We start from the raw sequence: 15,812 nt of genomic DNA on the forward strand, positions 1-15,812 counted from the left end.
TGTACTCATCCAATGGACAGTTGTGAGCCTCTACTTCTGTATTAGTTGGGTACTGTCAGAGCCTCTCAGGAGACAGGAAGTTCAGTTTTATGATAGTTTTTAATCCAGATCCTAGTGAGGACTTTCGGGTATAGGGTCTGAGAAGCAGTGAACAGTCTTTTTCATCTTTGCAGTGAACTCCAAGTAGAAGTATCAATTTATAGAAGACAATGTTGGTTTTGTGGCACTTTTTAACCAAATGCCTACAAATGAACTCCTTATGGCGATTGTATTTAAACTTTCTCCCTTTCAACTATCAAGTATCTATAAGATAAAACACACAGCTGGCCCCTTGTAAACAGGGTTTGCTGTGGGAGCATAAGAAAACTTCCTACAAAAGTGTGTGTGTGTATGTGTGTGTGTATTCATACAAGCGTACAAGTCAATTTAATTTGCCTTTAAGGTAGTTGAATTGCACACATAGGTAATTAATGAAGTCACAGAAAGCACATGAAAACAATGGTATGTAATTTGATATATGCATTTTTGGGGTGAAGAGTTTTGTTTTGTTTTGTTTTTTTTCATTCTCAGAAACGTACACCACCTATAAAGTAAATGTTCAATTGTTCAAGATTTTAATTTATATTATACTTTGGTCTTGGGATCTCAGACTTTGGGACATGCCAGTAACTCAGAATTTTTCTTTTCTCTTTTTCTTTAAAGAAAAAGAAGCCTAAAGCTTGAGAATGCCTGGGGAGAGGAAAGTTTACTAAGAGTTTATGCTTAGAGCCACTTTAGGCCAATGGTTTGTAGCCACTCTATTCTTTCCTGAGAGACATTGCCTCGCATTCCTACGATTTGATTTCCCCATACTGATTTGTATGAAGCATCTAGTGCCTTACCCCTCCTCTCCAACAAAGGTGATGTAGAGCTTGTTTCTCTGGAGCTCCTTCCGGGAGTATGCCATCACCTGATTGAAGGTCCCTTCCAACAAGTGGTCTCGACGGATGATGAGCCTGAGAATAAAAAGTCATGGTGAATGGAAGCAGTGACATCAGGGTACTGAGCACTGTTGTATATCAATCATGAATACTCATTATTATAAATTCACTCATTAGCTTCTAATGAGAGAGGAAAAGAGAAGACAGAGGTTCTGTCAGTTTGGTACTGGGCTTGACACATTCAAAATGCTAGCACTCAAAGAACACATGTATGCTTATCATTTGACAAACCAAACTGTATTTAAAATTATTGTTTTGTTAAGTGGTATCAAGTGCCTTAGCCTAGGAGATATCTTTTTTTTTATTAGATATTTTCTTTATTTACATGTCATATGATTTCTCCTTTCCCAGTTTCCCCTCCAAAAAACAAGCAACCAAAAACAACAAGAACAAACCCCTGTTGCCTCCCTCCTCCCCATGCTTGCCACCCCACATTCTCCCACTTATGGGCCCTGGCATTCCCCTACACTGGGGCGCAGAACCTTCACAGGGCAAGGGCCTCTGGCTAGGAGGTATCTTAAGTTAGGATTTTAAATTTGAGCTCAGTTTTTCAATTAAAATAATGAACACATGAGTAAGATAACACTGTTTTTACTTGGACTTCACTGCAAAGTTGCAAAGAGTTCACAAAAATTGCCTTGATAACTCTTACATGAATGGAAATATAGGATTTTAGCTTGGGTTAAGGGTCTCTGCTTTCTGGAAAACTCTGTTGTTGATGCTATGTACCTCTTTGTATTAAATCTATAATTCTTTCTCCTTTTCATCAGCTTCCCTGTCTTCACCCTTCCAATTACTTGCACATTATTCTTTTTCTTCTCCAATTTTCTAATTTTCCTAGTCAACCCTTTCAGGCCGTAGTGATACCATATTAATATATCCAATGTTCAGGATACAAAAAGTAAATAGATAAAAAGGTAATTCCCTTAATTTAGGGCCCAGTACTCACTTAATTTTACCTGGACCCTGTCCAAATCCTTTGGCTTCCAGTTTTCGGTAGAAATTGCGGAGCTTAGCTTCAAAATCCCTTCGGTATGGTGAAGGGGCTCTTGCGCTGGCTCTCTGTAAACCTGTAGAGAGAAGCACATGGTGATTGTCATGACTTTTCATTCAAGAACAACTGTGCATGGTAACAGCAGAGCCATGGAAGCATGTCCCTAGCCTTAGTGACCAGCTTTAAGAAATCCCATTCATTGCCACCACACAATAACTTTTATATTAAACAGAAGCAAAACAGCAAGGAGAAAACTGGATCCTGATTGGAATGTGTATATTTTCCACTTTATTTATTCAAGTGTGTTTCTAGTAAAAGCACTTCCATGATAATTTCCTTGACTTGCTCATTTCTTGGGTAATTAGAAGTATTAAGATAAAACAAACTAAATAAAAGTTTTCTTATAAGTTGACATTGAGAAATGACTGAATGCAGAATGACACAAGACCTTAGCATGTGTAATGTTTCATTCTTCTGTATTGATACTCATGCTGAGAGGAGAAACATGCTTATATGCTAGAACTTATGCATTTAGGGGTTTATATTATATCAACATTTCATGAACTGTGTAACTGATTGTGGAGGCTGTGGGATAACACATAATAACCAAAAATTAATTCAAAACCAAATGAGTTCTCAGAGCATCTGGCAGAACTCTCCTGCACTCCATACAACTTTATTGCAATTTTGGTCTGAACACACTACATGTATTCTTTGCCCTGTGCATGTTGTCATGGCATGTGATGTCAATGAACACTGCCTGAACACCTCAGCTTAGCTTGGAGACTATTGCATGATATGAATTATTACAGAAGACAAACACTTTTTAGTATTTTCCTACTGTCATTCCTCAGCATATATGCTGAGGTTTTATTTTATTGTTCAGTTGGGCATGATGACACACTCCTGTTATCTCAGTAGGCTATATTGTGATAGTTATTAGAATATATCTCATTTTCTTTCTCAATCATTTAGAAATATAAACAAGTCTCACTGTAGCTTGGGGAAACTATAAAAACAATCAACAGCTTAGTTTGTCAATACCTGATTTACAGTGTACTTTTGATTAGGATGGGTGGAGGGAGAGAACACACACACACACACACACACACACACACACACACACACACACATTTCAGTTGGTGAAAACACAGAGGACAGGCCAGAATTCCAAGTTACCTGGGGAGTTCTGAGGTGAGGAACAGGGTGAACAGCGGGGAGAGAAGCTATATCCAGGGTGGAAGGCAGATTGCAGGGGAACATAGGACATGATCTCTTCTTCAAAGAGACTGTAAAGGTTAAAAAGAGGAAAGTTAGTTGTCTGTCTCCCCATGAGGAAGTATATACAGACTTTGAAAGAGCACTTAGAATCCCCACTTGCAAATCCTCTGGTTCTTTAACCCTTTATTAGTGCAAAAACAAAGTCTCCATTAAGAAGAAGGGGGCAGTTCTGATGCAAAGGTCCTGTTCCCCAATTGGTTCTTGATTTGTCAATAAAGAAAACCTGGACCAATTGCTGGGTGGAAGGTATGGGCAGGCCTTCTGGGTCCCAGGAGAGGAAAAGGCAGACAAAAGGAAGGAGAGCGAGTTTTTACTGTTGTGGTTTGGAGGAAGAAGAATGAAGCAACTATGTGAGGTTTGGGAGTTGGGAGTGAGGGTGGGGTGGGAGAGGAGAGCTGGGGCCTGTGGCTACTACTGTAGGTGGGTGACCAGGGATGTTTGAAAGGGGATAGGTGGGACTAGCCACTAAAGTTTAGGGAAGGTGTGGAGATGGAAATAATAAATTGGTAAGGGTATGCTTTTCCAGGAGGGAGATATCAACACCCAACAATTGTGCCAAGAAGGCAAGTTGTAAAGAAACAAACTGTGCATGTGTCTTTTATTCTCAGATTCAAGGGAAGCTGGGAGAGGCTGGTTGCATTGCCTCCTGGAGCGAAAGGTGGGTAGAACTAAAGGGAAGCCAGGTGGGGGCTGGTAGTGCAGTCTCAGATCCAGGAGCAAAGGTGGTAACATAAAACTACTCATAACAGCTCCTAATGCTCTAGTTGTACATCTAACAATAAGGATGCACAGCAAGTGCTGCCAATCAAGGTCAGAATCTCTGCTTTTATGATCTTCTAGAGCAAATGGAAAGTGTTTCAGGCTGGCTTCAATTCCTTCTCCAACCTCTCCACTGTAGCTTTTCAAGAAGGTCTCAGGTCCAACCTTTTACCTCAGCAAAATGACTAGATCTGCATCACAGGACAATTTCTCAAGCCCATGATTGCCCTCTGTCCGAATATAATGGATTTTCTCCCTAGAGTAAAATTGAAAAGAAAACATGAATTACAGATCAACTCAAAAGCTAAGGAATGAATAAATCATTTTATTTTTATCCTTTCTTGAAACAGGGCTAACAGCATTCCCCCAATATCCGGTGCATTTCATAATACTCAATGGTCGTCTTCTAATTCCTAGGATGCTTTGCAAGGGATGGCTCCCTCTGAGACTCACACATATTCTGAAGTTGAGTATAGCAAAGTCAGAGTCTGCTTGAGATAGAGAAGACCACAGTAAAGTTAGAGGGGAACTGTAAAAAGACCTCTCTTGGCTCAAGGTATATCGGAAGCCATGAGAGGACAAAGTGAAGACTGTCTCTAGGGAAATCTTCCTGCCTGATAGAAAATGTATAATGCCACAATGGGAGCAGAGGCAGCCTTAGAGCTTTAGAATGACCAGGACATCCAGGTTTAGTCAAAGCATAGATGTCAATCTGCCTTGGTTTAGTTGTAGGTTGCCCATTCTGATGTCTAAGTCTAATCTGGAAAATTACAAGTTTGTCTAAGGTAAGGAGTATTGATTTTGCTCAAATTGATTTTTCAATTTTCTTTCCTGATTGCAGCAATACCACTACCTTCAGTAATCACCCTATATATAAATGCTTTAAATGAGTTAAATTTGCCTTTTTGCAGATAAATTTGGGGAACATGTAAAGATTGCTCTATTTTTAAATATTTACATTTCTAATTAAAATTTGTATTTTTATATCAGGTGAGGCACAATTAAAAATAATTAAAAATGAAAATATGAAGATATCACATATACCCTTCACTTGGTTTACCCCAACAATGGACTACTGCCAGTGCAATGTTGTTCTCTCTCTGACACTGACTCCAAACATATGGACATTTTACTTAAGCTTTTTTTCATAGTTAATTATTATATCTATTGGTCTTACTTATGCATCATGAGTAAGGGGTTGCCTGCAGGACCATGGGAGACCCCATAACAGCTGCCCTGGAAGCATGGGTGATGTTTTCCCTACAGACTAATAAATGAAGTCTCCTTCCCCTAAGTAAGTGAAGTTTTCCCTACCCTATATATTCAAGGCCCTCTCTGAAACCCTGAGGCCACATGCATTAGGGCAGAATTGCATGCAAATGACTGGGAGAAGTGACTGGATGTATCTGTCTTGGTAGGTATGTCAGCAGTATAATGTGTGATGGACTCTGGCAAGTCGACACAGCTGATCTTATGAAGGTGTACAGTGTGGTTCAGAAGACAGAGCCTTACTCAGTATCATTCTACAAAATGACTTCTTTCCTAATATCCCCAAAGTGGTAGTAAAACAAGTGCTCATCAACAGGTGAATGGATATTTAGGTCCATTTCATGTTATAACAACATAATCCTGAAGCCTGATAGTATGTAAATGAGCCCTTTCCACACACAAATCTAAAACTTAAGATTCAGAATCTGTATATGAAGAAAATATTCAGTATTTGTCTTAAGAATCTGGTTTCTTTTGCTTAAAATAACTTCCAGGTCTATTCATTTTCTTTCAATGTGATGTTTCTATTTCTTCTTTATGGCCAAATATAATTCTGTTGTATGTATGTATTAGCTTTCCTTTATCCATTCACCTATTGATGAACATGTAGGCTGAGTCTCTTTCTTAGCTGTTTACAGCACAACACTCAACATTAAGCTTTTATTAACTTCTTCTTTTGAGAATTTTATATATGAGTACTGTACTTATACCATTTCTACCACTTTCTCTCTCCCCTCAAATACATCCCATGAATCCCCACTCCCTTTAATACTGAAGACTTTTTTCTCTAATTATTATTGTAGAATAGATACTTTTTAAAGGTAAGGGAAATCTTTGGGGGTCTTTAAAATATTCAAGACGTTGTTGAATAAGGACATGATCTTGGGATCCAACCTCATTTGAGATAAAATACTACTGCAGTAATTGCTATAAGTAAAACATGGGGATGTTCATTGTGGCTTTTCTAACTGGGTTTGGAAAATAAAATAGGCTGGTCTACATACTTTTTAGAGAGTAACAGAAGCCCAGCTCCTTAACTCTTTACCTAAAAATACCTATAATACATGTAAGTAAGTCAGTGCATGAATATGCATATATAGTTTAAGTGGAATTTATTCATCTGGACTGACAATACCCCCTCCAAGAGCCAAAGACCATATAACACTGCCCTCTCCAACAAGGCATAGAAGCCCTTGTTTGAGTTGTTGGTCAGGATTTTCCAAAAGTCTCCCAAAATATTATAGGCTATTGCTACTGCCCTTGGTTCCTCTGCAGAGGTGTAAGGTAAACTTCTGTTGCTGAAGACACCAGGCATGTAAGAAACAGGGACTAGAGAACTCTGAGATGGATCTGACCTGAAAGCTTCTAAAAAAGGAGAGCAACCAGAAGGCACCATGCAAGCTTCCAAAGGAGGGAAGTGACTAACAGTCCTACGCAGCTATGATGCCTACAAACCACAACAACCTTCATGCCATGATAACCCTAAGGGTACACAGTAGGCCCATGTGTCACTCATATCTTGGTGGTAACCAACAGGTGTATACTTGAATTTAGGATCTGCTCAACAAGAGGAAAACATGCTGGGACAATCAATGGGGTGAAGAGGAAGCCCACAGAATGGGAGAGAACCTTTGACAAATATATATCTGATCAAGGATCAATATTAGAATCTGTAAAGAACTTAATTGGTAAAAAAAACCCCAAATGACCCATTTAAAACATGAGCCTGGAATACAGAAAATATGGCACATCTACACAATGGAGTACTACTCAGCTATTAAAAACAATGAATTTATGAAATTCTTAGGGAATGAATGGATCTGGAGAATATCATCCTGAGTGAGGTAGCCCAATCACAAAAGAACACACATGGCATGTACTCTCTGATAAGTGGATATTAGCCCAGAAGATCAGAATACACAAAGTACAATCCACAAATTACAAGAAACTCAAGAGGAAGGAAGACCAAAGTGTGGATACTTTGTTCTTTCTTAAAAGGGGGAAAAGAATACCCATGGAAGGAGTTTCAGAGACAAACTATGGAGCAGAGACTAAAGGAAGGACAATCCAGAGACTGCTCCACCTGAGAATCCTTCCCATATTCAATCATCAAATCCAGACACTATTGTGGATGCCGGCAAGTGCTGGCTGACAGGAGCCTGATATAGCTGTCTCCTGAGAGGCTCTGACAGTACCCAACTAGTACAGAAGTAGAGGCTCACAGCCATCCATTGGACTGAGTACAGGGTCCCCAGTGAAGGAGCTAGAGAAAGGACCAAAGGAGCTGAAGAGTTTGCAACCCCTTAGGATGAACAACAATATGAACTAATGAGTACCCTCAGAGCTCCCAGGGACTAAACCACCAACCAAAGAGTACACATGGTGGGACCAATGGCTCCAGCAGCATATGAATAGCAGAGGATGGCCAAGTCGGTCATCAAGAGCAGGAGAGTTCCTTGACCCTGTGAAGGTTCTGTGCCCCAGTGTAGGGGAATTCCAGGGCCAGTAAGTGGTAGAGGGTGGGTTGGTGAACAGGGGAAGATGGGAGGGAACAGGGTTTTATTTTATTTTATTTTATTTTTTCTTTTTTTGGAGGGGAAACCGAGAAAGGAGATATCATATGACATGTAAAAAAAGAAAATATCTAATAAAAAATGAAAAAAAATTCTCAAAAGAAGAAAGATATGGACAAGGAATGTCTTTTAAAATTGCTATCATCCTAGCAATAAGGGAAATTGGTAATCAAAATTCTAAGAGATTATTATAGGCCCAGGGCCCCCATGACCAAGTTCTCAGAAGAAAAGGAGATTTATTTGACAGAGGGACAGAGGGCAGAAAATAAGTAAAAAGAACAGGAGGTAGAAGATGAGAGGGAAGGGGAGGAAAGGAGAGAGAGGGGAAGGCATATTTGTCCTAGAGGACAAAGGACTGTCTTTGAATAGAGAGGAGACAGATGTGACCCATACAATGGCAGTTTATAAAAGTAAAAGGGGAAATTCCATGTTAGGGTATGGTGTTTAATTTTTAGTTGGGAATGTTAATTAGATGAGCCAAAGAATGTTTTGACTGCTGGACTTCAATACTTTGATAGCGGGATCTTGGCAGTCAGCCCAAGTGTGTAGACCTTGGTAGCTAGCTTTAGGAATGAAATCTAATAGTTTTTAGCAAGGAAGAGAGAGGGAACTAGGGAGAAGGGCAAGGCCTGCCAGAGCTACTTTTGACTTGGTCAGAGTTCCTTAAAAAACAACTATGAAATTTCATCTTACCCCAGCCAGAATGGCACAGATCAAGAAAATAACTAACAACAAATGCTGGAGGGGCCATGAGGAAATGTAAACTTTTATCCACTGTTGGTCAATCGAAAACTAGGCCAGCACCCTTGAAATCATGTGTAGAATTCCCGGAAAGGTAAAAATGAACCCACCCTATGACCCAGCTATATACCATGCCTTGACTAGACACCCTGCTCCTCTGATACTTAGTCATGTCCATATCTGCTTATTTACAATAGCTAGGAAATGGACACAGCCTACTGTCCTTCAGCTGACACACGGCTAAGGAGGATGTGATACATATACAATATAGAATACTGTTTAGCTTTAAAGAAAGATAAAGCCTTGATTTTTTTATGTAAATAATTGGAACTAGAAAAGATCATATTGAGTGAGGTAATGCAGAGCCAGAAAGACAAATGTTACATGTTCTTTTCCCCCTCCCCCTGCCTCTTATTTGAGGTTCCTAGCACTGCATATCCTTAGTGATGGCAGAAACCAGTTAAAAGGGCCAATTCCTGGGGTGAGAGTGAGCAAAGAAGGGGAAGAAGGATTGTATTAGCCAGAGGGGTGGAGGATACTACAAGGAAACTCAAAGAATTGACTCCTCTGGCTCCTATAACCCTTCCTCTGCCTCTTCTGCAGGATTCCTCGAGCTCTGTGTAATGTTTGGCTGACAACATTACAATTTTACTAGTTAGCTTTTTCTTTTAAAATATATCTGAAAATAATTTTGTAATGCATACTTAGTTACTGTGAACATATACAATGACATTTGTGGGTGAGTATTGCTAGAAAAGTTGGCTAATTGTTGCTGGAGTGCAAAATCCAAAAATTTTTAAGTTATTATTATTTTTAAGATTATCATATAGTTATATAATTTCCCCCTTCCCTTGTCTTGTTTCAAACCCCTCCTTGCTTTCTTTCAATCCGTGGTCTCTTTTCTGTCACTAATTGCCATTACATACTTATGTAACTGGAAACCTAGCTAACCAGGCAGGGTTTATGAAATCACAGATTCTTGAGTATAGTCTAAAACTACCACTTTACTAAACCAGTATTATCCCTAACTGCATTATAAATTTATCTTTGTACCACAGATAAATGCAATCCTCACCTTTCATCAAAGTAACTACTCTTTGTAACAGGCAGAAACTATTACAGAAAATCACAACCAACCAAAACACAGACTTTAGAACTCAGTCCCAACTGATACATTTACAACACAACAACTCCTTGTAACTAAGGCTCAGAGATCATTGCAGTAGAGTGGGTGAAAAGACTGCAGGAGCTAGAGGAACAGGGAGATTGCTGTAAGATTGCTGTAAGTGTCTTCTTGGATTGTTCAGTGCCACACCCATAAAATCTCACCTAAACATGAGCTTACTCATGAGATGACATCAGTGCCTCAATCCAGATAAAGGCCTACAGGTAATTAAGGGATGCTTAGAGCAGGAGAAGCCTAGCACAACTATTCCCCAGGGAAGAGAAGCAGTTGATTGAACAGTGCCAAATCATCAACCCTGAACAAGAAACACTGTACAGACTGAACAGGTTGTATTTATGAATATATATATACATATATATATACATATATATATATACATATATATATATATATATATATATATAACAAGAAATAATGAAAAATAAGGCTGAAAAAGAGCAAGAAAGGATATATCAAAAAGAGGAAATGGAAGAGTAAAATGATGTAATTATATTAAAATCTTATATTACCCAAATATTATCTTTGAGAATGCTATGAAAGATGGAAGGCCCCTCTTGCATTATAAAGACTTATTTTCTTCAGCCAGAGGGCAGAAACTTCTGAAAATTAAGATAAATTCAATGATGAGGATGTGAGAAGATAGAAGCTTAGCATAGCTGTTCTCTGAGAGGCTCTATCATCAAGTGATTGAGATAAATGAAGATACATACAGTCAACCATTAGACTGAAGTCAGGGACCCTATGGAAGAGTTAGGGGAAGGACTGAAGGAGCTGAGGGGGATGGAAACCCCATAGAAAGACCAACAGTATAAACTGACCCACACCCCTAGGAGCTCCCAGAGACTAAACCACCAACCAAAGAGCATACATGGGCTGATCTGTGGCCGCAGGCACATATGTAGTAGAGGATTGCCTTGTCTGGCCTTAGTGAGAGAGTTTGTGCTTAATCTTGTAGAGACTTGAAGCCCCAGAGAAAGTGAGGTGGGGAGAGTGATTGGGATGGATGGGGGGGCACCCTCTCAGAGGCAAAGGGGATGGAGGATGGGATGAAGAACTTTTGGAGGGGTGACTGAGAAGGCAGGACAACCTTTGGAATGTAAATAAATAAAACAATAAAAACAGAAAGAGGAACAAAAATTGTTTAACATGACTCACATATACTAGGATTTAAATAGTCAGCATACACATAATACTTAGTGTTTGCTTATTTTTGAAGGTTGTTACCTAATTGTTTTAGCAATGAAACAATTGTATTTCAAGACTAAAAATAATTTAGATAGTGCTTTATATAACTAATGTTTATAAAAATCTATGTTGTTTCCTGTCTGTTTTTCTCCAAGTCAGTGGAAATAATGTTAACATTATGTAACTTGATAGGACTACCTTCTCTGAGAAACTTTCTAGAACACGGGAACCTTCCTTTTTAGTACTCAATCTAAAACTTATACACAGGGTGAAAGGTGTCATAAGCCTCACTGGCCCCTCTCCATATGTTACTTTACAACCTGGAAAACAAAAACAAAACCTGGAAAGATCAAGCACTTTAGGGTTGGAAGATGAATCCTACCTGAGTGTGTGGTTTCTTGCCAAGCTTGGCTGACGTTCTTGTAGCATTTCAAAAATGTTTGGCTGGCGAAGAAATGCCACAATCTTGTCATTGTATGCTGAAACAGAAAAGAAAATGCATAGTGGTGGTTGAGGAAGATGACCATAAAATGCCCACTGGATAATAGGCAATAATGTAATCATTTGAAGTAGTCTCAAGAAAGCCAAGCTCCTGTGTAAAAACAGGACACGATAGCATTATTATCTTAAAAGATATGAGTAAAAGTGAATTGGATCTGAGTGGTTATCTGCAAATATCAGGATAGGGCTATTTCATCTGTGTTTAGATGGAAGATGAAGATCAGCACAGCTCTCCTGTGAGGACATCTGTATTTATAGTTCTTTTCCAACGTTATTATGACAAAAAATCCTTTGTGAATTCAAGGAAAGCCGTTTCTGAGTGTTGGACCCTTGCTGCTATGGCTTTATGTTGACTTTCCATTCACAGGGATGAAAATAAACATTATTTACTCTCACCTCATTCTGTTTAATACAAGTGCTTTGGAATTTAATAGTTGAGATTGGGAATAATGACTGTGCAAGCTTTCCTCCTACACAGAGTGGAAAGAGAAGCATAGACTAAAGACTACAAAGAACTACCATTGTATCCAGCTGTCAATCAAGAATTCCCATTGGTACAGTGATGGCATTCATGTAACAGAGGGTCATCAACCCTTTTTAAATCTGATTTAGGATCTGCTCTGCAGGAAGGATCCCAAGTCTGGTACTCTAAACCTGATTAAGAACTATAGCTGGGAAGATCGTAGGCTTGGGGGAGAACCAACCACTATTATGCTGATAAATAGGCAAAGTTTCAGACTACATTTTTTATATTTATCTTTATATCCACAGAGGAGTGCAACTTTAGACGCTCATGAGCAAAGCTTCTTTGCTCAGTGGATAGTGGTTCCTGCAGATACTTATAACTAGTCAAAATGTAGAGAGTAGGTGACTGTGGAGTAAGCAGCCCTAAATGTGACCACTGCAGCACACTCCCTCCTCTCTAGGTTCAGTATACACAAAAGAAAATAGGGCAGAAAGATTCTTAGAGTCAGGTTAGGGAGGACTGTGACAAAACAATGTCTTCTGGATATGACAGGGCTATTTTACTTACGAGCACACAACAGCTATAGTTACCTACACAAGAACTGCATAAAACCAAGCCAGTCCACATAGCATGTATGTGGAGGGGCACCTGATGCCCTATCCCTAGCTGAAAAGTTATTAGCACTTGGTGGTTGATAGCAGAGGGAGAGTCATTTTTTCTCTGTAGTGTGTCCTTTGGTAGTTTACAAATTCACCAGTAGATAGCCCTATACCTATGTGTATATGGGCAGCACTAATGGAACATGGTGGGTTAAAAATAGAGGGGGGACTAGGAGGAGTTGGAGGAGACTGGTAGGAAAATAATGATTAAAACACATTGTATACAGGTATAAAATTCTTAAAGATAAATTAAAATCACCATATTAAAAAACAACACCTACATGTAGCTGGGTGTTGTGGCAGAGGTTTATTATCTGAAGCCTACTCAGAAATCTAAGGCAGATAGATCTTGATTCAGTGCCTGCCTGGGCTATAGAGAATGTTTAAATCTAGCCTTAGCAACTTAGTGTGACCATGTTGCAAAAAATTATAATATGGAGATATTGATTAATGGTAGATAACAATAGTAAACAAATAAACCAACAAACAATGCAAAACCTTGCATACAGCAACAAGAAAATGAATCAATTATTTCACTTAAATCCTGTTTTTTCTTTCTGAGTTTAATTGACCATTTACTAGAATGGAAAAAAGAGCAAGAGGATCTATAGAAGAAAGGACTAATGGAGATGAGGAGGATGAGAGAAAAGTTATGATGTGTCATGAAAGAGGAGAGGCCAGGCATGGGGGTGCACACTCTTAACCTTAGAGTAGAGAGTAGAATCAATCTTATTTGTTTTAAGATAGCCTAGTCTATATAAAATGTCTTAGGAGAGCTAAATGTACTCTGTGAGAACCTGTCTCAAAAGAAAAGAAGAGAAAGAATATGTAGGACTGTTGAAGAGTTCACAGTACAGACAGCAGTGCTTTAAGCATTGGGTTGCTATAGGCTCAATGACTTAGAATACATACCCAGTGGCAAGGACTCATGTTGATGTTGGCTTCGAATAGCAGCTATTAGGCTGTGTCCTGGTCTGGCCAGCAAAGATGCTCCTCTGTTTCTAGAGACTTCTGAGGCCTAATTTAAAATAGAAATGTAGGATTGCAAATCTGCCATCAATTACAGATTTTCTTTGAGAATCATTTTCTTTTCTGCATGAAAGTTAAAGTATCTTGGTATTACCTAGATTCAGAAAACAATGTTAAAACCTTTAAAGTGACGAAAACCAAGCAAATTTTTAAAAAATTGAGTAAGTGGAATGTTGGGTGTGCCATTTTGTAAAAGTGATTGGGCCAAATGTCATGAATCAGTGTACTGACCGGAAACATTAGAGAAATAAATCTATATAAGCATTAGTAGAAACACAAATCTATGGTTTTCTTTTCAGACAGTTGGTATTGAACTTCAATAGTGATGTGGGATGCACCTGCTCTTTAGGTAGTGTTGACCATCCTCAAATAGCCCTTTTGGTTTAGCATCTATTATTCCAATGATGGCTCTGGTTTCTTTCTACATTGTATCATTATTACCACATTTTTTTACCAAATAAAATTATTATATTCAATTTACACATATAAAATCTAGGGTTTCAAGATATAAATTTATCCAGTGTTTTCAATTGTGGGAGAGAGAACCAGGATTATAACTAATAGTTGACTGTAAAGTGTTTGTATAAAACCCTACTACCAGACTGCACTGTTTGTGTTGGAAATTTTGGCAAAATCTCCTGTGATAAATATCTTTGCTTAGCCTAACACCCATACTTATGATGATTAATTGAAACATAGGTCAATTTTGAAAATTAATAAAGCTCATAAGATCTAGAACATAGTAGTAATTTTTCTATCATGAGTCCACGTATATGTTGTCTCTTAAGGCCTTAGTGTCCAGCACTGTGGTACATTGTTGTAATCTTAGATGTCTGGAAATAGAAGCAGGGAATAAGAAGTTTGAGGCTAGCCTAGTTCTCAACCAGTCCAGGTTACTTGGGTGAGACCCTGCCTGAAAACCAAAGCAAGTCAACCAACCAACCAACCAACCAACCAACCAACCAACCAACCAACCAAACAGAGAGACCAAGACAGTATAGACTTTCCACTTTGGAATATTTACCAGATATATCAGCTATACTGTAAAACTTGAAAAGTATGATAAGTAAGCCTTAATATATTTAAAAAATTTGAAAAGAACCTAGTTATGATACTTAGTAAGGGATTAAATTCTAGTCACAAAGGTCCTGCTCCTCATAGAATAAGTCCTACTTCTATACTCTGTAGTGACATAAACAATATCCCTAGTATACAAAAGTGTGCTGCTGCCAGTCAGTGTCTGACCACAGTACTCCGCTTCTCTTCTATTTAGGCTGTGAACCCATCATTTTTCCCTTCTGGTGCTTCCCGTTGCCTGTAGCTTATTTGAGAGACAAGAATTAGATTGTTTTGCCACATTGGTGGACTTTGCGCTTAGCACTGAACTCTGCTCTGCTGGTGTAGTTAGAAACCCACCTTCCGAGCTGGATCTGCTGCAGCACACTAATCTCAAGCAAGCGGACACAACTCACAGCAGTGAATGAAGTTTTTTTTAGTAGATTATCCAGTATTAGTCTCCATATTTTATTCACCAATTAATAAACATGTAAAAACTTGTCTGAAACTGAAATGATATGGGGTTTTCTTTGGAGGGAATTATTCCAGTTTATATTAATGTATGTTTTATACATAGTGATGAGAGAATTCTTGATGATCACCTGTGTGTGGATTAAGTAATGAGTTATAGACAGAAATTGTAGAAATAGATACATCTGAAATTTGAGCTACAGAAGACTGGGGGACCTGACTTTAGGAAAACCCTTTTGTCTCATTCCCAAGGAGTAACTTGGTGAGTTTTGTTGAGATGAATAAAGCTTTTAAACAGAAAGGGCTTACTCCTATTCCTGACTCCATGGAGAATTAGTGTTTTAGGCATGCTTCAGAGAAAAATGGTGCTTACTTCTGAACTTACTGGGAAAATTAACCCAGACTGAAAAGTTTAAGAAGCCGAATGAATTTAGAAAAGTAATGAATATGAATCTTCAGAAAGGCAGAAGACTTTCATTGCTCAGCAGAAAGTAATCATAAGCAGGAAAAGGTAAAACCAGGGGATGGAGTATTCACAGGGCATGGTTCTTTTTTCCTTTCCATTTCTCTGTCAATTATTAGTCCATGATTCATGATTCTTTTTTTTATTAGATATTTTCTTTATTTACATGTAAATTTCTCCATTCCCAGTTTCCCCTCCA

General features: G+C 38.6%; 1 protein-coding gene across 5 annotated transcripts in view; it reads right to left on the minus strand.

Moving 5' to 3' along the window:
- Hecw1 (HECT, C2 and WW domain containing E3 ubiquitin protein ligase 1) overlaps nt 1-15,812 on the minus strand; it is a 361,630-nt gene that overhangs the window by 67,149 nt on the left and 278,669 nt on the right. For all 5 annotated transcript variants that reach the window (XM_031359678.1, XM_031359677.1, XM_031359674.1 and 2 more), the window contains 6 exons: nt 13,507-13,612; nt 11,351-11,447; nt 4,187-4,270; nt 3,154-3,263; nt 1,930-2,050; nt 882-995 (listed from right to left, as the gene is read on the minus strand). In XM_031359678.1, the coding sequence (XP_031215538.1) occupies nt 882-995; nt 1,930-2,050; nt 3,154-3,263; nt 4,187-4,270; nt 11,351-11,447; nt 13,507-13,612 (632 nt within the window). The remainder of the gene's footprint in view (nt 1-881; nt 996-1,929; nt 2,051-3,153; nt 3,264-4,186; nt 4,271-11,350; nt 11,448-13,506; nt 13,613-15,812) is intronic.

The sequence above is a fragment of the Mastomys coucha genome, unplaced genomic scaffold (genome assembly GCF_008632895.1).
Source record: "Mastomys coucha isolate ucsf_1 unplaced genomic scaffold, UCSF_Mcou_1 pScaffold7, whole genome shotgun sequence".
Classification (NCBI taxonomy): Eukaryota; Metazoa; Chordata; class Mammalia; order Rodentia; family Muridae; genus Mastomys; species Mastomys coucha.